This window comes from Zalophus californianus, chromosome 16, assembly GCF_009762305.2.
Source record: "Zalophus californianus isolate mZalCal1 chromosome 16, mZalCal1.pri.v2, whole genome shotgun sequence".
Taxonomy (NCBI): domain Eukaryota; kingdom Metazoa; phylum Chordata; class Mammalia; order Carnivora; family Otariidae; genus Zalophus; species Zalophus californianus.
This window is the reverse complement of record NC_045610.1, coordinates 25241250-25268656: the sequence shown is the minus strand read 5'-3', so window position 1 is coordinate 25268656 and position 27407 is coordinate 25241250. Positions and strand designations below refer to the sequence as shown.

The window sequence follows — 27407 nt, the reverse complement described above, 5'->3', positions numbered from 1 at the left end:
GTAACTTGACAGCACTTAGTACATATTGCCAGCTTATAAGTCATTTCAAATACTGGGATGTGGGGAAACTTTTCAACAGTCTGTTCTTGTGGCTGAGCAATACCAGCTAGGAAACTGATTTTCGGTGTAAAAGAGGGACTTTGAGCCAGAATTCCATCTTCTTCCAGTTGCTACAATGGTACATGATAATAAATCACTAACGACTAAAATTGCCTCTCCTATGGCCCTGCAAATCAAAGCCCAAAATCTCCAGAAAAATCATCAAGGAATTATCCATATGAAAACCAGTTTCAAGATCAGTTTATACTTTATTGTGAGTTTTCATTTCAATAGGATTAAGATTCCTTTTTAGCTTCAAGCAAGCCATTTCCTCACTTACCCTAGCCACCAAAAACACCTGAACAATAATCACATGATTTAAGCAGTGGGGAAATAATCTGATTTCACACAGAACAATGATAAACATTAATATTTTAGTTTTTAGTCAAGTGAAAGGAAAAAAAACCCAAAGAGGTTAAAAAAAATAACCATCATCAAACATAGGTTCATCAGTTGTATCCCTCTGATTGGGGATTTTGATAACAAGGGAGACTGACTATAAACGTGTTATCACAGTAGAAAGTGATAGGAAACTAGTTAGGAAAGGGCATATATGGAATATCTGTACCTTCTGCTCAATTTTGCCATGAACCTAAAACTGCTATAAAAAATAGTCTATTTTTAAAAATCACATTTCTCTAAAATCCTCTAATTGTGAGGTAAAATTATACTAATTACTCACTATATAGACTTTCTTTGGTGCATTTTTAGGTTGAAACTTTTGTAGTAATCTCCTAAAAAGTAGAATCCAAACTTTGTAGAATAGCAAAACCAACAAATGTCGTATCACCTTATATCTATCTAATTACAGGAGTACCTGCCATTTTTCTGTCCTGCATGTTATGACATAACTGGCTTCTAAAACAGCATTTTCCCATATTTCTATTCAAAGTTCTAAGTGTTTCTTTATTATGTTGGGGCCCTTCAACCTCTACCCAGCTCATTCTCAGGCCTAGCAAACTTTCTGAAGATATGGTGATTGCTTTCCTTTCATTCTCTTGAAACTTAACTAGTATCTATAAAGTAGCCATGTAATTTATCATCCTAACCAGAGGCTCTATTAACAATTATACACAAGCCCCCCCCCAAAAAAGTAAAGTAGGACTGTCCAAGGCAAATCATGAAGTATGGTTTCCCTTTATCTCTGACACATTAGTACTACTTTGTAACTTTTCTAGTCGGTTAATGTATAATCCTATTGTCTGTTTAGCTAACATGTAAACTTTTTAGCAGAAGGGATTATTTGTTTCATTTTTATTCGCCACAAAGCTGTATTCATTAACAGGAAAAATTACATGTCAGAACCCAACAATTTATCCTACGATCTGGAGCTTGTATTTATAATTAAAGTTACCAAAAAGTAAAACTATTGACAAAGACCAAAAATTAGTTTCATTAGCTGTTTTAGTGATGGTCAGGGCATAGTTTACCTTCCCCATACATGCCTAAACGTAGATAAAAACTGCTTTAAAATCTGAGAAAACGGAATCTGTATTAACAGTTTTGAGAAGGTAAAATTTAATAAAAATAATATTGGGTAACATTTATTTAGCTCTATATGCCAGTCATTGTAGTATTACTATCTACATTTTATAGATGAGGACCAAGACACAAAGATGTTAAGCCATTGAGCTCCAAATGTAAGCATTTGGAAATGCATGGTTCCTAAAGCCCCTGCTTTCTGCCCAGAGAATTGAAAAGGGAGTCCCAGAGAAGGGGAAAGTACCATGGAGACTGTAGGGAGGGAGGAGCTCAGGAGAATGACCTCACAGAATACATTAAACAAGGATCAGGCCCTAATTAGCATATCAAAGACTTGGAGAACTTTGAAAGAACCAGGAAAACCTAACTCACATAGAAAAAACAATCAACATGGGGTGCCTGGGTGGCTCAGTCATTAAGCATCTGCCTTCGGCCCAGGGTCCTGGGATAGAGCCCCAAGTCCGGCTGGCTCCCTGCTCCACGAGAAGTCTGCTTCTCCCTCTCCCACTCCCCCTGCTTGTGTTCCCTCTCTGGCTGTGTCTCTCTGTCAAATAAATAAATAAAATCTTTATAAAAAAAAAATCAACTGATGCTCACAAACATCACATGATTTAAGCAGTGGTGTAATAATCTGATTTCACATAGAACTATGATAAACATTAATATTTTAGTTTTCAGTCAAGCAAAAGGAATACCTAAATGACACAGATTATCTGACACACTTTATTTTTTTTTAAAAGATTTTATTTATTTATTTGAGAGAGAGAGAATGAGAGAGAGAGAGCACATCAGAGGGGATAGGGTCAGAGGAAGAAGCAGACTCCCCGCCGAGCAGGGAGCCCGATGCGGGACTCGATCCTGGGACTCCAGGATCATGACCTGAGCCGAAGGCAGTCGCTTAACCAACTGAGCCACCCAAGCGCCCCATATCTGACACACTTTAAAGCAGTACTGTAAAAAGTTTCCTGCAAGCTATTGTGAACTCTCTTAACATGCACGAAAACACAGAACATCTCAAAAAAGATATAAAAAGAAACAAATGGGGAAAAAAATCAAAATAACCAAATGGAAATTTTAGAACTCAGAAATATAACATCAAATGGTCTAACAAAAGGAAAAACAAAGAGTTACAAAGAAAGAAGAAAAAGGGGGCACCTGGGTTAAGCGTCTGCCTTTGGCTTAAGTTATGATCCCAGGGTGCTGGGATCGAGGCTCATGTTGGACTCTCTGCTTAGCAGTGAGTCTGCTTCTCCCTCTCCCTCTGAGCTCCTTCTCTCTCTCAAATAAATAAATAAAATCTAAAAAAAAAAAGAAAAAGAAAGAAGAAAAGGAATGTGATGCTGAAAAAAAATTGGGGGAGAAAAATGCCAAAAAACTCCTAAGTTTGGTGAAAGATATAAACCTACAGATTCAAAATGCTCAGCAAACCTGGAGCAGAAAACCTCAAAGGAATCCATGCACAGGGACTTCCTAATCATACTGTTGAAAACTGAAGACAAAGAAAAAAAATCTTGAAAGCAGCCAAAGAAAAACTATGCATTACTTACAGGGGAACAATTTGAATGACTACAGATTTTTTCATCAGAAACCAGAAAACAATACTGGAAGGAAACCTAGAATATCAGGAATGTATAAAGAGCAATAGCAATGGTAAATATCTGATGAATATCATAGACTGTTCTCCTCTTGAGTTCTTTAAAATGTTTGATTTTTGATAGCAAAAATTATAGCATTACCTGTTGGGGTTTTCAATATATACAGACATGACAACTATAACATAAAGAGAGGAGGATAATACAGTGGTAAGTTTTCTTTTCTTTTTTTTTTTTTTAAAGATTTTATTTATGTATTTGACAGAGAGAGACACAGCAATAGAGGGAACACAGCAGGGGGAGTGGGAGACGGAGAAGCAGGCTTCCTGCCGAGCAGGGATCCCGATGTGGGGCTCGGTCCCAGGACCCTGGGATCATGATCTGAGCTGAAGGCAGACGCTTAACGACTGAGCCACCCAGGCGCCCCACAGTGGTAAGTTTTCTACATTGCACTTTAAGTGGTAAAATAGATTTAAGTAGATTATCAAAGTTTGTATATTGTCATCCCCAATGCAACCATTCATACAGTCAACATATTTTGCCTCAAAGATTAATATTTGGGGTGCCTGGATGGCTCAGTCGGTTAAGCTTCTTCCTTCAGCTCAGGTCATGACTGCCGGGTGCTAGGATCGAGCCTGCTCAACCGGGAGTCTGTTTCTCCCTCTCTCCGCCCCCACTCGTGTTCACACACTCTCTCTCTCAAATAAATTTTTTTTTAAGATTTTATTTATTTATTTGAGAGAGAGAGCATGAGAGGGGGGAGGGTCAGAGGGAGAAGCAGACTCCCTGCTGAGCAGGGAGCCCGATGTGGGCCTCGATCCTGGGACTTCGGGATCATGACCTGAGCTGAAGGCAGTCGCTTAACAAACTGAGCCACCCAGGTGCCCTCAAATAAATTTTTTTTAAATATTTTTTAAGAAAAGACTAAAATTTAAGTTTTCAACTTTTCTAGTGAAATAATATATTTAGGGGAAAAAATACACTAAAACACTTCCCTCCATTAGAGCACTATCCTCCAGAGATCTGGAAAATGAAAATAACATCATTCATTAATGTTACCAAAACAAATCTAATGCACAGCTTATGAAGGCAGTGCTAAAAAGCCTGTATTTTACATGACTAATGCTTTTAACTTCTAGATTCTGATAGACTGCCTCCAAGTTGGCCCTTAATGACGCACATCTGCTAATACTCATGCCGTGTAGTTGCCTCCTACACTGTATCAGTTTGGTCTATGCAACTAACAAAACAGAATTGATATCTATTTTTGAGGTTAGGTTACAAAAGACATTGAGCCTTGTTCTTTCTCCTATCATTTGCTGTTGGGGAAAGTTAACCAATATGTTGTGAGAAGCCCTATAGGACACATGGGACAAGTAACTGAGGCGTCCTGCCAACAGATAGGTAAGCATTGTGTAAAGCGTATCCTCCAGACCTAGTGAAGCCTTTAGATGACTGTAGCCCTGCTTGGGATCTTGATGGCAACATGATTCTGTAACCTAGCTTAGTGGTTCCCAGATTCCTGACACTCAGAAACTGTGAAGATGTTTGTTGTTTTAGGCTACTAAATTTTGAAGTATTATGCAGCAGTATATAACTAATACATATTTTAATCTTTGAGGCACAAGATAGAGAACTGTTTTACAAAATATTGAAAAGAACCAGCGTGTGGATGTGATACTGTGATATAATAAGAAACACGTATTTTGGCCTTTGTCCCAGGCTCCTGGCTAGAGAACCTAGGTTAAACCTTTGTAATTTCTTAGGTGATAAAGGCGCTAGGAACAACTTTTGTTTTTGGTCACTGACTTATTCCTGACACACAGCTCCTAAATCCCTTGGAATTTCCCGGTAAGAGCATCTTTTGTTTTAATGAGACAACTCTTTCTTGGTGGGCTCACTACACACACTCTTTTTCTCCTGGGAGGGAAGAGGTTTGAGACTAGTAATTGATCACACCTAAATGACAAAGCCTCCATAAAAATCCCTTAAGTATGGGATTCAGAGCTTCCAGGTTGGTGAACACACTCACGTGCTGAGGGTGGTGCACCCCAAGCCAATGGGGTCAGAGGCTCCTCTGGGCTGTTCTGGACCTTACCTGATATATATTTTTTATATAATAAATTTTTTATCTTTTTTATATGATAAGCCAGGAAACGTTTCCCTGAATTCTTGTGAGCTGTTCTAGCAAATTACCAAACTTGAGGGGGTTGTGGGAAACGATTTACAGCCAGTCGAACACCAATGTATGTGATAACCTAGGACTTGCAATTGGTTTCTGAAGTGAGGGCAGTCTTGTAAGACTGAGCCCTTAACTTGTGGGATCTGATGATAACCCTAGAAGTGTCAGAACTGAATTGAATTGTAGAACACCCTATTGATGTCTACAGAAAATTGGAGAATTGCTTGGTGTAGGAAATCTTACACATTTGGTGTCATTAAGTATTGTATGAGTAAAGAAGAAATGTTTTCCTTTCAGTGGATGTGGTTAAGTTATGCACAGTTAAATAACATATCCATAGATGAATACTAAAGATTAAGGAGGCTCTGTGAAATACTGACAGAGAAAAATCTTCACAATTAAGAGGCATAGATTATCACTAAGAGAACACAAAAAGGGGGAAATGTTGGCTGCCTTGGGAACTGAGTGCGAGTTTTTCATTATGTACCATCTTATACATCGTAAGTTTCTCATAATGTATTATACTACTGATCTACATTACATAGGCAAATAAGATTAGAAAATAAAAGACAAACATTAGAACATTACTTATGATTGCATAGCATCTTCAGCTCCTTAAATAGGCCTAAACACAATCCTAGGAACAGATACAGAAAAGGGCTAATCTTAGCATTTGCAGTTGTGTCTTAAACCAAAAATGTTTCTAGTATTAATAGCTACTACTACACAGAATTGGGATTCCACTGCACTAAAAATGTGATCTAGGGAAGAGTAACATTTTTACATTAAAAAACTGATTTGAAAAATAAAGATTACATAATCCATTACTCTAATCAAGTAGAAATTTTAATTTCATGTAGATACAGGATTTACAATCACTGGCAGAAAAAGTAGCTAAATGAATTTTCTTTTAATATACATTCAGATTTGTTGAATTTCTACTTGGTGCAGTGAATGGTATCACAGGTCTAAAAGATGGGAAAAAAAACAAAAAATAAAAATAAAAAAATAAAAGACGGAAAAACCCTTCACGATAAGTTGACATAAAAAGTGTCTACTAGTTGCTATGTCTGTCTTGGAAAGATCTGAAAAACTCTTCAGGGTGCCTGGGTGGCTCAGCTGATTAAGCCTCTGCCTTTGGCTCGGGTCATGATCTCAGGATCCTGGGATGGAGGCCCACATCGGGCTCCCTTGAGTGGGGAGTCTGCTTCTCCCTTTCCCCCCACTCATATGCTTTCAAATAAATAATATCCTAAAATAAATAAATAAATAAACTCTTCAGTAACTAAAAAATCTTTTCTTTTTTTTTCTTTTAATTTCACAAAGAGAGACAGCGAGAGAGGGAACACAAGCAGGGGGAGTGGGAGAGGGAGAGGGAGAGGCAGGCTTCCTGCCGAGCAGGGAGCCCGATGTGGGGCTCAATCCCAGGACCCTGGGATCATGACCTGAGCCAAAGGCCAACGCTTAACGACTGAGCCACCCAGGCGCCTCCACTAAAAATCGTTCTTAAGAGCTAGTCATGATTATGTTTTACCTGGACCCCTGGTTCTCATCTTATCACTGAAAACCGGTATGCTTCCAATTGTGCAGTTCCCAACATAATGTGGATATTGAATGCAGGAATTAACTCTTCAATCTCTTAATAAAAGGTCTTGTTCTAAATTAATAAATTTAAATTTTTTCTTATTGTAGAACAATTCATCACACCAAAATGACATACTTAGTGTCAGTTTTTTCCTATATTACCAAAGTATAGTTTTATTCATTTTTAAGTGCAACATATTTCATCAAATGTTTGTAAGCCATAACTGACAATCATATTTTTTTTTAAGATTTTATTTATTTATTTGAGAGATAGAGAATGAAAGACAGAGAGCATGAGAGCGAAGAGGGTCAGAGGGAGAAGCAGACCCCCGCTGAGCAGGGAGCCCGATGTGGGACTCGATCCCGGGACTCCAGGATCATGACCTGAGCCGAAGGCAGTCGCTTAACCAACTGAGCCACCCAGGCGCCCTCTGACGATCATATTCTTAGCCATATTCTGTTGTTGGATATTTAGCCTGTTTCGATATATTCTAAATTAAAATTAAAAAGTCAAGAGTGCAAAAATAAACATTACATGTATTTTTAAGTTGTTACTCTAAAGCATGATCAAGGCAAAACAGAAAGTTTGTATCATTAAAACCAACAAAAATCCAGCAACATCAGGAACAGTTTTATTAGATGAACAAACATATATCCATATAATCAATGAAAACTGTACGATATATAAAATAATTTAAAAAATGTTGGGAATTAGCAGCACCATCCGTTATTGAAATAGCAAGAAAAACTTCACATATTTTATGCAAACACAAGAAGAGAGTAACGACTTTAAGACTTAATAATGCCACTGAGTGTCTGGGATGATTGAGAAGGGCACCTTTTTAGGCAAACACACCTCCTTCTACTCCAAAGATTTGGGGAGTATATCTAATGATTAATGTTTCAGAAAAATGCTACTGAATTAAGAGATACTGCATAGTATTTTAGTTAGAACAGGGAGACTAACACCAAGCTACTTTCAGCATGGCTCAACACTTCTGCTATGAAAAATTTAGTTCTGAATTATGAAATTAGAAATAAAAAATAATTTTTAAAAGACACTAGCTGTCTCTAAGAAACATTAAGTGGAACACAGGTCACTATGAAAATACATCACTCTTCCAGTTTGCTTAATAATTTACTTTAAAAAGTTGTGTTTTCATCACAAGTGACTTATACAAATTTCTGAATAAGCATTTTTAAAAGTTTAAATGTATTTCTAAAATCTAATAGATTCTTTTGATTTTTAACCTTTAGCCCTGTTGTTACATTTACTGTGTATCAGAGTAAGAGACTGAGTTTGTGTGAAGTATACAAATTTACACACGTTTTAGAGCAACTTATACCCTAACATCTACAAAATTCACATTTATAATACAAGCAAGTACAAGGCCAGGATAAAACTGTTGAATTCCAAAAAGTCAAACTGTATACTATTTTTATTTTGTCCCCTTAAAAAAAGTTCAAGTTCGGCACCAACTTCAAAAAAGCCCTCTTAAATCCTAAGTTCGGGGGGAAAAAACACTTTTCAGATACATTTCAGCAGACACAAACAGTTTTTCTGTGCTGATGAAGTAAAGGATTTCCAATTTTCTTCTGGCCCCGAAGTCTGCGTCTCATGGTAAGCTTAACAGAGGTCTTTCGCTGTGAGCCTGTGGGTAGGCTTGCAGGCTGAGCACCACTACTTCGACTTAAACCATTTCGTCTATGCTTCTTCATAAGAGGGCCAGAGTTGGATTCTTCTAAGGTCCTTTTAAAGTTTGCTGGAGGGGTTCTTTCAACTTCTTGGGCTTTCATTTGACCTGGAGTTGACATCTTTAAATTTTTTTGGTCCATGATGGTATTTGTTGAATTGGTAGGCACAAGGCCAACTGACAGGCTATTATTCAAAGAATCATGTATCCTTAAAGTCAAGGCTTTAGTGCAATTTTCTTCAAGTGGCTCTGGATCTTTTGAGGGTATGACTGCCACCTGGACATTCCCTCGAGCTATCTCAGCTGGGACTTCTAAATAATTCTCTGAGAAGGCATTACTACGAACAAGGGCAGGTACATGGCCCTTAGAGTTCAGCCGTGGCCACGGGTCCTCCTCCAGTGACTGAAAAACAAGAAAGTAAGCCAAATAAATAATTTATCCTAGAATTCAGCTTAACCACTAGGGAGATAAAGAAGTTTCATTAGAGGGCGCCTGGGTGGCTCAGTTGGTTGGGCAACTGCCTTCGGCTCAGGTCATGATCCTGGAGTCCCTGGATCGAGTCCCGCATCAGGCTCTCTGCTCAGCAGGGAGTCTGCTTCTCCCTCTGACCCTCCTTCCTCTCGTGCTCTCTGTCTCTCATTCTCTCTCTCTCAAATAAATAAATAAAATCTTTAAAAAAAAAAAAAAGAAGTTTCATTAGAATAAGTGACAAATTTGTTTGGTTGATTTCCTACTTTCCTATTTTTTTCTATATTCTTATTTCTGAATATTCAGTAGTACATAAAATGTAAAGTGTAACATTAAAGCAATGTCGTCATACTGCAAACTCATACTGTTGCTTTGCACCTATCTCCCAAACACTAGAGTCTGTTCTAGGACTTGAGAAAAGCAGGATGTCTGGGAACCTAGAGAGCATGGCTGAGGCAACTCTCAAAGAAATAAGTGAAAATCATATGGAAACTTTCAGGTACTGTTTTTTTAAAAGTTTGACAAGTCATTCAGATATGCACTACTCCTTTAGATATAGTGCTCTAGATCTACATATACTCAGAATATTTTTCCCATCGCTAGACAGATTAAGAATATTTTTCCTATCAAACCCAAAACTCTCATAGTACTAATATTTTATAAAATCATTGTCTTAATAGTTTCTCAAGAACAGAGTTTATGCATAAATACTGTCTCCCTCAAGTATACAACATTTCTCTTAAATCTTTTTCTCTTTTAATCAAATCATTTTTTAAAATATTAGTACATTCTGAAGTAAACTCTTTTGGAGAAGGGTAAATGAAAACATATTATCCCGGTCTTCCCCTGATATAAAAATCCCTTAGAGGGCACCTGGGTGGCTCAGTCAGTTAAGCGTCTGCCTTCAGCTCAGGTCATGATCCTAGAGTCCTGCAGGCTCCCTGCTCAGCGGGGAACCTGCTTCTCCCTCTCCCTCTGTCTGCTGCTCCCCCTGCTTGTGCTCTCTGTCACATAAATAAAATCTAAACCCCCCCCCAAAAAGCACTAAATTTAGTTTTGCCCTAAAAAAAGGACAGAGAAAAACGTATGCCAGAGTAATATATCACGAAAACAGAGGTATTTCTACCATATCCATCCCAAAACAAAGATCTGACTACTGGTATAACCTTAGGATCCATACAGAAGTTTCCATGTCTATAAATAGATAAACCTAGCCTCAAATGCCTACTCTAAATGTGGGAAAGTGTTAAAAACCAAACTGACCAAAATGTCATTTTATTTACCTAAATGTTACTAAATATGGGATTATTTTAACAAGAAAATAAATCAAATTATGTGTGTAGTCATGGTTGTCAATTAAGATAAAACAATTTCTTCAGCAGAGATTTGTCTTTATTTACTTGTTAGGTCAGAGGTAACAACTCTAATTATTCTGAATGGCTCCAAATATTTTCCTATACTTTGGTGGGGCCAATTGGTTAACAAACAACCAATGCCTAAATATAAGTTAGTACATACATAAATCTCCTTATCTTTATTATTAGATAGCCAGATTTTTAGTAATAATTTTAAAAACATTTTATGTGGGGCACCTGGGTGGCTCAGTCAGTTGGGCAACTGACTTGGTTTCAGCTCAGGTCACAATCTCAAGGTCATGAGATCGCGGCTGGTGTTGGGCTCTGCGCTGGGCGTGGAGCCTGCTTAAGAGTCTCTCGCTCCCTCTCCCTGTCTGCCCCTCACTCGCAAGCACTCTCCCTCTCAAAAATAAAAAAATAAGGGACGCCTGGGTGGCTCAGTCAGTTAAGCATCTGCCTTCAGCTCAGGTCATGACCCCAGGGTCCTGGGACCGAGTCCCACATCAGGCTCCTTGCTCACTGGGGAGGCTGCTTCTCCCTCTGCCTGTTCTGCCTGCTGCTCCCCCTGCTTGTGCTCTCTCTGACAAATAAATAAATAAAATTTAAAAAATAAATAAATAAAAATAAATAAATAAGAGCACATTCTCAGAAGTCCCAAGTATAACAAAGCAGTTATCAATACTACCAATTTTTTTAAGATTTTATTTATTCGAGAGAGAGAGCACACAGAGAGGGGGAGGGGCAAAGGGAGAGAGAGAAGCAGACTCACCACTGAGCAGGGAGCCCGACACAAGGCTCAATCCCAGGACCCTGAGATCACAAGCCAAGCTGAAGGTAGATACCCAACCAACTGAGCCACCCAGGAGCCCCAATACTACTAATTTTTAGTAGGTAAATCCCGGGATGAAATCAGAAAAAGGGAAATACAGTACCATTTAAATTGTTTATTTCATAGCATATCTTAAACTCTTTCAAAATTATCTGAGTAAGAAGAGGAATAATGGTTCTTGTCCATGTTATTAGACAACCAGTTCTACGATCTGATATCCTAAGGTCCACTTCAATCTTGAGTCTGTATGATCTTATCCAAATTGCTTAATCTCTCAGTCTTATGATCTATAAGACGGAATAACATCTGCACTAGTTACCTATTCTGTTTATGAGGTTCAAATGAAATATATATGAAAGTACTTCACAAACTTAAATGTTTACAAATGTATTAGAAGGGGACTGTTAAAATATTGTTAATGTACATCTCCTTTCGATTAGGTGCTGTACACACACCTGGCTTTCAGAACAGTATTGATGTGAAGAGAATCAATGATAATAAGTTACATGACAAAGATCCATAACTTTCTTGAACCTAGTTCAAATCCCAAATCCTATGATATGAAGAATCTGAAAAACTTTTTAAGCAACATTAACCAAAGAAATTCTATTTAAAAAAGCTCAAATACTATAGAGAACTGTATACCTTGACTGGTGGTGTAGAACTTGGGGAAGGAGTCATCATGCAGGTGTCTTGACTATTATAGGAAGGACTATCGGTCAGGTTCAGATAGAGCTCATCTTCATTGGTGAAATTTCCCTGGCTGTCCACTCCTGGAGAGATGCAGATTACGATAGCACTAGTGTTATCTGCTCGAAGCATACGCTGCCTCCAGCGGCCTAGTGCTCGATTCACAAGCATTTTGGCACAAGACTGTCCATGCTCACCCTGTATTTAAAAGAACAAGGAGAAAGAAGGTTAACTCAGATTTAGTTCCCACTACATCTGTATCAAATTAAAAATAAGGTATTCAATATGGCTTACATAAATTAAATTTCCAAAATTTCAAACATTATCCATAGTCCCCCATAACTATGTTAAAATAGTACTGCTCTAATTTTTTTTAAATAGTAAGACAAGGCCTTATCCTGGGGTTAAATTTTACCTGTATTTTTATCTTTTTGGTAGCAAGAAACTCAGTCTTCACTGTAACCTTAATTAAGAAAAGTTATACAGAAGTTATCTAAAATGGGAAGTAAACATCAAGTTATTACAGATAAACAATTCACAAATGAGATAATCAGGCATGGCAAAAAAAAAAAAAAATCCTCATTGCAAAGGGCCAATTTCCCCCTAATATAAGAGCTTCTGCACATCAATGACCCAACATAAAAACTGTCAAAGAACATGAACAAAAATCAGAGACAAGAAAATATAAACAACTGTTAAATATATACAGCTGACCCTTGAACAATGTGGGGTGTTAGAGGCACCAACTCCCCCACACAACTGAAAATCCATGTATAACTTTTGATTCCCTTCAAACTTAACTACTAATAACCTACTGTTGACCAGAAGTCTTACCAATAAAACTAAGTTGATTAGCACCTATTTTGTATGTTATCTGTATTATATACTGTATTCTTACAATAAAGCTAGGGGAAATAAAGAAAATTATAGGGAAGAGAAAATACATGTACGGTGCTGTACTATAAAAATCCATGTTAGTGGACCCACATAGTTCAAACTCATGTTGTTTAAAGGTCAACTGTGTATAAAAATGATGTCACTCATGAGGAAAAAAAACAATACAGTAAGTGGCTATAGTATGGAGACCAAATACATACCAACAGAAAGAGTGGGGAGGGGAACCCTTAAATGATCTCATGTTAGGGGCACATGGGTGGCTCAATCAGTTAAGTGTCTGCCTTCCTCTCAGGTCATGATCCCAGAGTCCTGGGACTGAGTGCCATCTAGGGCTCCCTGCTCAGAGGGGAGTCTGCTTCTCCCTTTCCATCTGTCCTTCCCCCTTGCTTATGCTGGCTCTCTCAGATAAATAAATAAAATCTTTTAAAAAAAATGATCTGTTATCCAAAATAAATGTAGCTTGGAATAAAACTTTTAGCATCATATACATATTTAATACATGGATTCAATAACTACTAAGTTTCAAAGAATGGAAATGAAAATGATGTGCTCCAGACTACAGGGCTACATATCTTAAAAAGTAGCTCAAGAAATAACTGAATGATGAAAATGAGTGGAAATATCATGAACTCTACATAAGCAGAAAAAATGTTTAATGTTATTTTATGTAATGTGATAAAACAATGTACTGTAAATACAAAAATATTAATATATAACATACTATAATGTATACTATATAATATATAATGTATTAAAAGCACTATATTAAAAAATAAGTAAGCACTTGAAATCATTAGATTGTCTTCGCTATACCTTAAGTTTATATATTCAGAATGGATAAAGAACTGTGGTTTTTTCATCCTTTCCTTGGGAAAATGGGGAATCATCTTTCTTTGGGGTTAACTGATCTTGGGTATATTACAGTATTCAAACACATTTTTTTTCAAGATTTTATTTATTTATTTGACAGAAAGAGACACAGCGAGAGAGGGAACACAAGCAGGGGGAGTGGGAGAGGGAGAAGCAGGCTTCCCATGGAGCAGGGATCCCAATGCGGGGCTCGATCACAGGACCCTGGGATCAACACCTGAGCCGAAGGCAGACACTTAACGACTGAGCCACCCAGGCACCCCTCAAACACATTATTGATGGCAAACTGCAAATAATTCCTCTCAGCTGCTTTATTAAAACCCTAAGGGCGCCTGGGTGGCTCAGATGGTTAAGCGTCTGCTTTCGGCTCAGGTCATGATCCCAGGGTCCTGGGATCAAGTCCCGCATCGGGCTCCCTGCTCCTTGGGAGCCTGCTTCTCCCTCTGCCTCCCTCTCTCTCTCTCTGTCTCTCATGAATAAATAAAAAAAAAATCTTAAAAAAAAATAAAAAAATAAAACCTTAATAAACCATCCTTGCATTCCCAAGATAAGTACCACTTGTAAATCTGTAAATGATTATTTTTTCAACACTGCTTTTTTTCCATATCCATATGCACTTCACAATTGATGAAAGGCAGGATTGATCTCTAATTCATTAATCTATCACATTATCCAGTACCAGTTTCATCACTCCATCATCCAAAAACTAGCTCACTGAGAACTCCCTGAAGGACTCCCTTTGCTTTCACTTTTTCAGTGTGCCTCTGTTTCCCTTCCCAGCAAAGCTCTATGAAAAAGAAATCTATACGATAGTGCCCCTTATCTGCAGTCTCGCTTACTCAGGGTCAACTGTGGTCCAGAAATAGATGATACTTCTTCTGACATATCATCAGGTCAGTGATAGCCTAATGTTAGGTCAGTATCCCTAAGTCATTCACCTCACTTCACGTCATCGCACAGGCATTTTGTCATCTCACATCATAAGAAGGGTGAGTACAGTATGTTATTTTGAGAAAGAGACCACATTCATATAACTTATTACAGTAGTCATAACTGTTCTACTTTATTGTCGTTAATCTCTTACTGCACTTCATTTATAAAAAGAACTTTATCACAGGTATGTATGTACAGAAAAAACAGTACATATAGCGTTCGGTACTACTATCTGTTCTTTCAGGCATCCACTGGGAGTCTTGGAACGTACCTGCCATGGATAGGTGCGCGGGAGGGAGGGAGGAGTTCTGTATAAGCCATTTCCACTACTTTACTTGCATCTTCTCAGTTCACTGATTTCTGCTGATTTGGATCCTTAATATCATGTCCTTTCCTTCCACCCTACAGTCTCACTACGTGATCTCATTAATTGTCGCAGCTTTACCTAACTCCTCTTAACAATCAAATTAGTATTTCCAGGCTTCTCTCTCAAATATTTCTGCCTACTGAAAATAACTATCTCGATTAACCGTAGGCACCTCCAATTCAACATGCCTACATCTGAACTATTACCTCCCCTCCTCCCCTGAAAAATGTGTTTCTTCTTTTTCTATTGTTATGTTAATCACCGTATATTACATCATTAGTTTTTGATGTAGTGTTCCATGATTCATTGTTTGTGCATAACACCCAGTGCTCCATGCAGAATGTGCTCTCTTTAATACCCATCACCAGGCTAACCCATCCCCCTACCCTCCTCCCCTCTACAACCCTCAGTTTGTTTTTCAGAGTCCATCGTCTCTCATGGTTCGTCTCCCCCTCTGACTTACTCCACTTCATTCTTCCCCTCCTATCTTCTTTTTCTTTTTTCTTAACATATGTTGCATTATTTGTTTCAGAAGTACAGATCTGTGATTCAACAGTCTTGCACCATTCACAGCGCTCACCATAGCACATACCCTCCCCAATGTCTATCACCCAGCCACCCCATCCTTCCCAACCCCCACGACTCCAGCAACAGTTTGTTTCCTGAGATTAAGAATTCCTCATATCAGTGAGGTCATATGATACATGTCTGTCTGATTGACTTATTTCACTCAGCATAACACCCTCCAGTTCCATCCATGTCATTGCAAATGGCAAGATCTCATTCCTTTTGATGGCTGCATAATATTCCATTGTGTATATATACCACTTCTTCTTTATCCATTCATCTGTCAATGGACATCATCACTCTTTCCACAGTTTGGCTATTGTGGACATTGCTGCTATAAACATTGGGGTGCACGTACCCCTTCGGATCCCTACATTTGTATCTTTGTGGTAAATACCCAGTAATGCAGGGGCGCCTGGGTGGCTCAGTTGCTTAAGCGACTGCCTTCGGCTCAGGTCATGATCCTGGAGTCCCAGGATCGAGTCCCACGTCAGGCTCCCTGCTCAGCAGGGAGTCTGCTTCTCCTTCTGACCCTCTTCCGTCTCGTGCTCTCAATCTCTCTCTCTCAAATAAATAAAATCTTTCAAAAATAAATAAATAAATAAATACGCAGTAGTGCAATTGCTGGACCGTATGGTAGCTCTACTTTCAACTGTTTGAGGAAACTCCATACTGTTTTCCAGAGGGGTTGCACCAGCTTGCATTCCCACCAACAGTGTAGGAGGGTTCCCCTTTCTCCGTATCCCTGCCAACATCTGTCGTTTCCTGACTTGTTAATTTTAGCCATTCTGACGGGTGTGAGGTGGTATCTCATGGAGGTTTTGATTTGGATTTCCCTGATGCCGAGCGATGTTGAGCACTTTTTCATGTGTCTGTTGGCCATTTGGATGTCTTCTTTGGAAAAATGTCTGTTCATGTCTTCTGCCCATTTCTTGATTGGATTATTTGTTCTCTGGGTGTTGAGTTTGATAAGTTCTTTATACATTTTGGATACTAGCCCTTTATCGGATATGTCATTTGCAAATATTTTCTCCCATTCTGTTGGTTGTCTTTTGGTTTTCTGGACTGTTTCTTTTGCTGTGCAAAAGCTTTTTATCTTAAGGAAATCCCAATAGTTCATTTTTGCCCTTGCTTCCCTTGCCTTTGTGTTTCTAGGAAGAAGTTGCTGCAGCTGAGGTCGAAGAGGTTGCTGCCTGTGTTCCCCTTTAGGATTTTGATGGACTCCTGTCTCACGTTTAGTTTCTTTCAACCATTTGGAGTCTAGTTTTGTGTGTGGTGTAAGGAAATGGTCCAGTTTCATTCTTCTGCATCTGGCTGTCCAATTTTCCCAACACCATTTGTTGAAGAGACTGTCTTTTTGCCATTGGACATTCTTTCCTGCTTTGTCAAAGATAAGTTGACCATAGAGTTGAGGGTCCATTTCTGGGCTCTCAATTCTGTTCCACTGATTGATGTGTCTGTTTTTGTGCCAGTACCATACTGTCTTGATGATGACAGCTTTGTAATAGAGCTGGAAGTCCGGAATTGTAATGCCGCCAGCTTTGCTTTTCTTTTTCAAGATTCCTCTGGCTATTCGGGCTCTCTTCTGGTTCCATACAAATTTTAGGATTATTTGTTCCATTTCTTTGAAAAAAGTGGATGGTATTTTGCATTGAATGTGTAGATTGCTCTAGGTAGCATTGACATCTTCACAATGTTGGTTCTCCCAATCCATGAGCATGGAACGTTTTTCCATTTCTTTGTGTCTTCTTCAATTTCTTTCATGAGGATTTTATAGTTTTCTGGGTACAGATCCTTTGCCTCTTTGGTTAAATTTATTCCTAGGTATCTTATGGTTTTGGGTGCAATTGTAAATGGGATCGACTCCTTGATTTGTCTCTCTTCTGTCTTGTTGTTGGTGTATAGGAATGCCACTGATTTCTGTGCATTGATTTTATAGCCTGCTACTTTACTGAATTCCTGTATGAGTTCTAGCAGTTTTGGGGTGGAGTCTTTTGGGTTTTCCACATACAGTATCATATCATCTGCAAAGAGTGAGAGTTTGACTTCCTCTTTGCCGATTTGGATGCCTTGGATTTCTTTTTGTCGTCTGATTGCTGTGGCTAAGACTTCTAATACTATGTTGAATAGCAGTGGTGATAGTGGACATCCCTGCCGCGTTCCTGACCTTTTTCCCCATTGAGAATGATATTCGCTGTAGGTTTTTCATAGATGGCTTTTATGATATTGTGGTATGTACCCTCTATCCCTATACTCTGAAGAGTTTTGATCAAGAAAGGATGCTGTACTTTGTCAAATGCTTTTTCTGCATCTACTGAGAGGATCATATGATTCTTGTTCTTTCTTTTGTTAATGTATTGTATCATGTTGATTGATTTGTGGATGTTGAACCATCCTTGCAGCCCAGGGATAAATCCCACTTGGTCGTGGTGAATAATCCTTTTAATGTACTGTTGGATCCTATTGGCTAGTATTTTGGTGAGAATTTTTGCATCCATGTTCATCAAGGATATTGGTCTGTAATTCTCCTTTTTGATGGGGTCTTTGTCTGGTTTTGGGATCAAGGTAATGCTGGTCTCATAAAATGAGTTTGGAAGTTTTCCTTCCATTTCTATTTTTTGGAACAGTTTCAGGAGAATAGGTATTAATTCTTCTTTAAATGTCTGATAGAATTCCCCTGGGAAGCCATCTGGCCCTGGGCTTTTGTTTCTTGGGAGATTTTTTTTTTTTTTTTGTACTCTACTTTGTAATTATATTTCAAGTTCCTTCTAAAACAAGGCCCCAGGAACCCCCGGGTTCAAGTACGTCCCTGAGCTTGGTCCACTGCTGTCTTGTATTCATGCTTGGGTATTCGTTCACCAACTTTAAATCCCAAGATAGACGATGCGACACAGCAGGACTCCCTCTTCTGTGGCAGGAGTCCCCCGCTGACTTCAGAGGTGGTAGGGGCAGCCAATGTGGAAAACACACTGGAACTCTCCCTTGGAACTGGGCTGTGATGACAAGTGCTTGCCAGGAGCATCATCCTCTTTTCCTTGACCCTCTCTCTACTTTCTGGGTTTAATTCAGCTGCCGAATGAGCTGACTGATTCGTTCACCTCGATAGCCAGGTAAGCCCACCTCCTTAAGGAAACCCACTCTATTCTTGGTAGCATAACGGGCCACTGAGAGATGGAAAGGACGTAAGAACGCAGAGATCTCCTGGGAATTCTTCCCCGGAAAGGCGATTTCATGAATGAGGCCTTCCAAGCAAATAACACCATACTTCCCCAGGTGCTCCTCAATCACTGTGTTGTCCGTCAAAGGGATGGTTTTATTCTTGACCTTGGCTTGTCCACGTTTCAAGATGAGTTCCCGGACAGACTTCAGATTTGGAAATCCCCAGGTCACGTAAGGTTCCACTACACGCAGCGTTTTTATGGTCTGGGGGGTCACTCTGAAAAACACACCACTGAAAATCTTCTTCAGGTGAAGCCATGCAATGGTCCTCTGCACCAGTGAACTCACCCCATTATTCCTTTGGATGCGGACAACAAAGGCCAAGGAATGTTTATCTGGCACTTCCAGGCCACGAGGTTTCACTTCTAGTCGGCTGAGCCGCACCCTGTCACGTTGCTGCCGCCAGGAGTCATGTAGAAACCATTCCAGTCGCTTAAACTTGAGCTGTTTTCCTTTCTTCTGCTCCCTCTTGTCCAAAAAGTGCCTGCTTTGCTTGAGTGGCTTTAAGGCCCTGATACAAGAATGAGCGGCTACTGCTCATTCTTGGAAGATTTTTGATGACTGCTTCAATTTCCTTAGTGGCTATAGGTCTGTTCAGGTTTTCTATTTCTTCCTGGTTCAATTTTGGTAGTTGATACATCTCTAGGAATGCACCCATTTCTTCCAGGTTATCTAATTTGCTGGCATAGAGTTGCTCATAATATGTTCTTATAATTGTTTGTATTTCTTTGGTGTTGGTTGTGATCTCTCCTCTTTCATTCATGATTTTGTTGATTTGGGTCATTTCTCTTTTCTTTGTGGTAAGTCTGGCCAGGGGTTTATCAATCTTGTTATTTCTTTCAAAGAACCAGCTCCTAGTTTCGTTGATCTGTTCTACTGTTCTTTTGGTTTCTAGTTCATTGATTTCTGCTCTGATCTTTATGATTTCTCTTCTCCTGCTGGGTTTAGGCTTTATTTGCTGTTCTTTCTCCAGCTGCTTTAGGTGTAGGGTTAGGTTGTGTATTTGAGACCTTTCTTGTTTCTTGAGAAAGGCTTGTATTGCTATATACTCTCCTCTCAGGACTGCCTTTGCTGTATCCCAAAGATTTTGAACAGTTGTGTTTTCATTTTCATTGGCTTCCATGAATTTTTTTTAATTCTTCTTTAATTTCCTGTTGACCCATTCATTCTTTAGTAGGATGCTCTTTAGCCTCCATGTATTTGAGTTCTTTCCGACTTTCCTCTTGTGATTGAGTTCTAGTTTCAAAGCACTGTGGTCTGAAATTATGCAGGGAATAATCCCAATCTTTTGGTACCGGTTGAGACCTGATTTGTGACCTAGGATGTGATCAATTCTGGAGAATGTTCCATGGGCACTAGAGAAGAATGTGTATTCCGTTGCTTTGGGATGGAATGTTCTGAATATGTCTGTGAAGTCCATTTGGTCCAGTGTGTCATTAAAAGTCTTTATTTCCTTGTTGATCTTTTGCTTAGATGATCTGTCCATTTCAGTCAGGGGGGTGTTAAAGTCCCCCACTATTATTGTATTGCTGTCAATGTGTTTCTTCGCTTTTGTTATTAATTGCCTTATATAATTGGCTGCTCCCATGTCAGGGGCATAGATATTTACAATTGTTAGATCTTCTTGTTGGATGGATAGACCCTTTAAGTAGGATATAGTGTCCTTCCTCATCTCTTATTACAGTCTTTGATTTAAAACCTAATTTGTCTAAGGACTGCCACCCCAGCTTTCTTTTGGTGTCCATTAGCATGGTAAATGGTTTTCCACCCCCTCACTTTCAACCTGGGGGTGTCTTTGGGTCTAAAATGAGTCTCTTGCAGACAGCATATGGATGGGTCTTGTTTTTTAATCCAATCTGATAGCCTGTGTCTTTTGATTGGGGCATTTAGCCCATTTACATTCAGGGTAACTATTGAAAGGTATGAATTTAGTGCCACTGTATTGCCTATAAGGTGACTGTGACTGTATATTGTCTGTGTTCCTTTCTGATCTATGCTGCTTTTAGGCTCTCTCTTTGCTTAGAGGACCCTTTTCAATATTTCTTGGAGGGCTGGTTTCGTGTTTGCAAATTCCTTTAGTTTTTGTTTGTTCTGGAAGCTTTTTATCTCTCCTTCTATTTTCAATGACAGCCTAGCTGCATATAGTACTCTTGGCTGCATATTTTTCTCGTTTAGTGCTCTGAAGATATTTTGCCAGTCCTTTCTGGCCTGCCAAGTCTCTGTGGAGAGGTCTGTTGCCAATCTAATATTTCTACCATACATATCTCTTCTCCCGAGCTGCTTTCAGGATTTTCTCTTTGTCTCTGAGACTCCTAAGTTTTACTATTAGATGTCGGGGTGTTGACCTATTTTTATTGATTTTGAGAGGGGTTCTCTGTGCCTCCTGGATTTTGATGCCTGTTTCTTTCCTCACATTAGGGAAGTTCTCTGCTATTATTTGCTCCAATATACCTTCTGCCCCTCTCTCTCTTTCTTCTTCTGGGATCCCAATTATTCTAATGTTGTTTTGTCTTATCATATCACTTATCTCTCGAATTCTGCCCTCGTGATCCTGTAGTTGTTTATCTCTCTTTTTCTCAGCCTCTTTATTTTCCATCATTTGGTCTTCTATACTGCTGATTCTCTCTTCTGCCTCATTTATCCTAGCAGTTAGTGCCCCCGTTTTTGACTGCACCTCATCAATAGCCTTTTTGATTTCGACTTGGTTAGATTTTAGTTCTTCTTTTTCTCCAGAAAGGGTTTCTCTAATAACTTCCACGCTTTTTTCAAGCCCAGCTAGTATCTTTAAAGTCATGATTCTGAACTCTAGGTCCGACATCGTACTAATGTCCGTATTGAGTAGGTCCCTGGCTGATGGTACTACCTCTTGTTCTTTTTGCTGAGGTGATTTTTTTCGTCTTGTCATTTTGTCCAGAGGAGAATAGATGAATGAGAGAACAAAATGTTAACAGGTTAACAACATCCCCAGCAAATATACTGTATACAAATCAGAAAAGACTTGAAGCCAGGGGAAAAGAAAGAGAAAAAAGAGATAAAAACAAAAACAGAACAATACAAAAAAAGCAGAATATGATCAAATATGATCAGGCTAGTGCACAGATCAGTGCCACACACTAGATTTTGGGCGTATTTTGGTCTGTTAGAAAAAAGTGCCTCCTAAAATTTTAAAGGAAGAAAGACATATATGTACAAAATAAGGGTTGATACAATGAAGGGATGGAAGATGACTGTAAAGATGAAAATTATAAAAGATTTTATAAAAGGAATTGATGTTTGAAAAAAAGAAGATTAAAAAAAAAAAGAAAAAAGGGAGAGAATGTGATCAGGCAGGAGACTAGAACAAAGCCATACACTAGTGATTTAGGGTATATTTTGATCTGTTAGAAGAAACTGTATCTCAAAATTTTAAAGAGAGAACTTACATATATATGCCAAAAATAAGGGTAACTACTCTGAAGGGATAAAATATGACTCTAAAAATGAAAAATAAAAAAAATTTTTTTAAAAAAGGGATTGATAAGATGTCGGTTGAAAAAGGGAAAAAGAAAAATTAAAAAAAAAAGTTAAAAAAGATTAACTTGATGAACTAATGAATCATGGTAAAAAAAAGCCATGAATTCTATGTGCAGTATTCCCCTAGCGCTGGAGTTCTCCCATTCTCCTTGATCAGTAAACTTGGTCTTGGCTTGCTGGCTGTTCTGGCTGATCTTCTGGGGGAGGGGCCTGTTGCCGTGGTTTCCAAATGTCTTTGAGGGAGGCTGAATTGCCCCGCCCTTGTCGGTCCGGGCTAACCAAGCAGCTCGGGTTTGCTCTCAGGAGCTTTTGTTCCCTGCAAGCTCTCGGTACAGCTTTGGAGGACCAGGGCGAAAATGTTGGCCTCCCAATCTCCACCCGGAGGAGCTGAGAACTCAGGGCCCCGCTCCTCAGTGCGCCCCCAGAGAAAAGCAGTCACTCCTGTCTCCCCGGTGTCCGGCCGCACTCTGTGCTCACCCGGCCTGTGACTGAGCGTTTGTATCTCTGGCACCCGACCCCGTGTGGAGTCTCCAAACCCAGCAGATCCCTGCAGTGCGTTCCCATGCCGCTCCTCCCGGGGGAGAAAGGGGAGTCTCCCCGGCTCTGCCGCTTGTTGCGTCCCTGCTGGAGGAGCAGTGGCCCGACTGGGCCGCGGATCACAGTTTATGGCAACCCCGAGCTGAGAGCCCACGCCTCGGCTCCGTCTCTGCAGCCAGCTTCCCCGCTCCGATACCTGGGAGCTCTGCCGCACTCAGGCAACCCCGGTCTTTCTGTAACCCCGAGGGTCCTGAGACCACACTGTCCCGCGAGGTTTCCACCCCCCGCTTAGCCACTGGAGCGACGTCCCTCCGCGGAGCCTTCTAAAAGTTCCGATTTTGGGCGCCTGGGTGGCTCAGTTGGTTGAGCGACTGCCTTCGGCTCAGGTCATGATCCTGGAGTCCCGGGATCGAGTCCCACATCGGACTCCCTGCTCAGCGGGGAGTCTGCTTCTCCCTCTGACCCTGCTCTCTCTCTCTCTCAAGTAAATAAATAAAATCTTTAAAAAAAAAAAAAAAAGAAAAAGAAAAGTTCCGATTTTGTGCTCCGTGGCTCTATCACTTGCCAGAAGCGGCCGACGGAGGCTCCCTCCCCCGCTGTCTATCCTCCCGAATATCGCCTCGGATTCACTTCGCACGTCCTACGTTCCAGTAAGTGGTCGCTTCTCTGTTCAGAGAGTTGTTGCTACTCTCCTCTTCGATCTCCTGTTGAGTTCATAGGTGTTCAGAATGATTTGATCCCTATTCAGCTCAATTCCTGAGACCAGACGAAATCTAGGTCTCCTACTCTTCCGCCATCTTGCTCCGCCCCCGCCAATGTGTTTCTTCTTGATAACAGCTATCACCAGTCAGAAATCTGGGCATCATCATAATCTCTGTCCTTAAAAGCCCAAGCTCTATCAATTCTACTACTCATATATTTCTTTTGTTATTGTGTATCTATGTATTCGTTGTTGTTTTTGTTGTTGTTGTCTTTTCACCACTGCTGCCTTAGAGCAAGCTTGCAAAATTTCTCATTTGGAGTGTAACAGTAGCCTCCAAAGAGGAAGCTAAATGATAGACCATTAAGAGAAATCAATCAGTTACACTGGCAACAGAATCAACATGTGAAGAAAAGTGGAAGAGAGACCTTCTAACCATAACTCTACTCATCAAAATTCACCTCTTCTCAGGAATTCTTCAGTAATCTTTGTTGCCACCCATTCTCTGTCATTGCCACCTTTACATTGGTAATTTTGTTAAGGGTCTAGAAGGTTTTCCTACAGCTACTAAAAGAATCCTTACATTCATTATCAACTATCCTCTATTTTATATTCCACCCTGCAATGAGTAAACTTTCTAAAATGCATATTGAAAATGCAGCTTTTCAGTAACACTCCACTAAGTGAATATAAAGACCTAACTTCCTAACAGCATTTAAAACCATTTTGTCTCCTCTCCTCCAGTCACATCAAACTACTTGTGAAATGATATAAATGTAGGGATCCGAAGGGGTACATGCACCCCAATGTTTATAGCAGCAAGCAGCAATGTCCACAATAGCCAAACTGTGAAAAGAGCCAAGATGTCCAACGACAGATGAATGGATAAAGAAGATGTGGTATATATACACAATGGAATATTATGCAGCCATCAAAAGGAATGAGATCTTGCCATTTGCAATGACGTGGATGGAACTGGAGGGTGTTATGCTAAGTGAAATAAGTCAATCAGAGACAGACATGGATCATATGACCTCACTGATATGAGGAATTCTTAATCTCAGGAAACAAAGTGAGGGTTGCTGGAGTGGTGGGGGGTGGGAGGGATTGGGTGGCTGGGTGATAGACATTGGGGAGGGTATGTGCTATGGTGAGCGCTGTGAATTGTACAAGACTGATGAATCACGGATCTGTACTTCTGAAACAAATAATGCAATATATGTTAAGAAAAAAAAAAGAAGAAGAAGATAGCAGGAGGGGAAGAATGAAGGGGAGTAAGTCGGAGGGGGAGACGGACCATTAGAGACGATGGACTCTGCAAAACAAACTGAGGGTTCTATAGGGGAGGGGGGTGGGCGGATGGGTTAGCCTGGTGATGGGTATTAAAGAGGGCACATTCTGCGTGGAGCACCGGGTGTTATGCACAAACAATGAATCACAGAACACTACATCAAAAACTAATGATGTAATGTATGGTGATTAACATAGCAATAAAAAATTATTAAAAAAAAACTAGTTGTGAAACCTGAATTATGTCAAATTTGTCTCTCTTCTTTGACTTTACACATTTTTATTCCTTTGCCTGGAAAGCTTCTCTCCTCACTTACCTATTTACCTGGTAAATTCAATCCCACCTTTAAGACTTGCTCAACTATCACTCTTGTCTATGAAACTTTCTTATGCAATCTTCCCAGGTTTCCAATCTCCCTCTCAGTTCTCATAACACTTGTTCTAAATGTTGTTATGTAAATGCTTCCTTCAATATTCATTCTAAAACCACTTTGGTGTTTATGAATAGGTTCTCTCTATCTGGCTTATGACCTCATCATGCCACTGAAATGTTTCTTTCTCTCATCATTAAAGAATTTTATAGACAAAAGAATCTTTATTTTGTTTACTCTTCTTTTACACCTGATGTCACTAACCAAATGCAACACGTTAACCCCAACACTATAAAAATGAATCAAGACACAATTCTTACCTTTAAACAACTCACAATCAAGTAGGGTTCCCAACAGCTATTTACATATCCTATTTGTAACAATATGGTAAATGCTGAGCAAGGACCACATTCTATTTACCTTTACCACCCCTGTACTTAGTACCTCATGTTAGCTGGGTAAATGGCAGCAATTTAGTAAAAATTCTTTTATTTTTTACTCCTTTTCATGCCAAAAGATAGCTTTACCATTCCTCCCATCTGAGAGAAAGATCATCTTTTCCAAGGACAGCCCCTCTCCTTGATTCCAGTTAAACTCCTCATCCTCTTCATCCTTTTATTGAAGGTCACTAATGAAAGATCCTAACTGTAAAACCCAATATCCTGTTCTCATACATCTACCCCTACTTCTTTGAAGAATTTGACATTGCTGCCTACTACCGCCCAAAACACTCTCTTTCCTTGCCTTCAACACCATCACACTCTTCCAATTTTCCTTACTTTGTCAGTGCTCAGAATGAAAAGGAAATCAATTTGCAAGCAAGTCAGGAATGAAAGAAAAGGATTTTCTCATTGATGGTTGTTTCTTGGCTAATAAAAAGATGGGTGACATAATTATCATGTAACTCAGCAATTCCACTCCTAGGTATATACCTAAGAGAACTGAAAACATGTCCACACAAAAACTTGTATGTGAATGTTCACAACAGTCATTCATAAGAGCCCCAAAGTAGAAACAACTCAAATATCCATCAACTGGTAAACGGATGGATAAATTAAATGTTGTATATCCACTGATGGAAATTATTCCAGCCCTTAAAAGGAATAAAGTACTTTTATTTACAAGCAACATGGATGAACCTTGAAAATATTATGCTTAAGTGAAAGAAGTCAAGTACAAAGGTCACATATTGTATGATGTCATTTATATGAAATATCCAAAACAGGTGAATACACAGAGACAGAAAGAACAGTGGTTGCCAGTGGATGGGGGTAACAGGAGATAATGAATGACTACTGGTGATTATGGGTTTTGGAGGCAGTGATAAAAGTGTTCTGGAATGAGACAGTGGTGACGGTTACACAACTTAGAGAATATACTAAGAACCACTGAGTTATACATTTTAAAAAGGTAAATTTTACGGTATATGAATTATATCTCAATTTTTAAAAAAGGATTAATGAGGTTTCATAGGCCATTAAGTTAAGGGCTATTCATAACAAAGTCTGTGGTTGTGTGTTTTGTTATCTAGTTTCATTTATTTATATCCTGTCTCATTCCCCTGATGAGCTGCAAAGTTTGTTTTATGTAATTCTAGAGCCAGGCAAATGCAAATATCTACTCAAAGTGAACATCCTTAGACCTCGGACAAAGTAGCAGAACAATGTGTAGACAACAATATCAAATTATTGGGGCGCCTGGGTGGCTCAGTCATTAAGCGTCTGCCTTCAGCTCAGGTCATGATCCCAGCGTCCTGGGATCGAGCCCCACATCGGGCTCCCTGCCCAGAGGGAGGCCTGCTCCTCCCTCTCCCCCTCCCCCTGCTTGTGCTCTCTCTCTCGCTGTGTCTCTCTGTCAAATAAATAAATAAAATCTTAAAAAAAAAAATATCAAATTATTGAATTACTTCTCACCATCAAGTATTTTTTCTCCTCTTGGTCCTGGCACATTGAGATGGCATCTTGAGGTGGAATCATATTCCAAAGTCCATCACTCCCCAAGATAATATACTTGTGCTTCTGGGGGTCAAGAGTGTGGACACTTGTGTCTGGTTCAGGTGACACCACAAACTCACCACTGAAGAAATCATAGCTCCACAAATCACCTGGGGGGCAGAAATAAGAAGCAAGAAGTGTTATTTCCAAGCTAGTAATATCTTGTCAACAGA

General features: G+C 39.5%; 1 protein-coding gene across 1 annotated transcript in view; it reads right to left on the bottom strand.

The window, feature by feature from the left end:
* Window positions 1-6851: 6851 nt before the first annotated feature.
* The window catches only part of PPM1D (protein phosphatase, Mg2+/Mn2+ dependent 1D), a 64953-nt gene continuing 44397 nt past the window's right edge, over window positions 6852-27407 (bottom strand). Inside the window, exons 4-6 of the mRNA XM_027568306.2 lie at window positions 27154-27344; window positions 11932-12174; window positions 6852-9036 (exon numbers count right to left, since the gene is read on the bottom strand). Of these exons, the coding sequence (XP_027424107.1) occupies window positions 8479-9036; window positions 11932-12174; window positions 27154-27344 (992 nt within the window). The 3' untranslated portion in view covers window positions 6852-8478. The remainder of the gene's footprint in view (window positions 9037-11931; window positions 12175-27153; window positions 27345-27407) is intronic.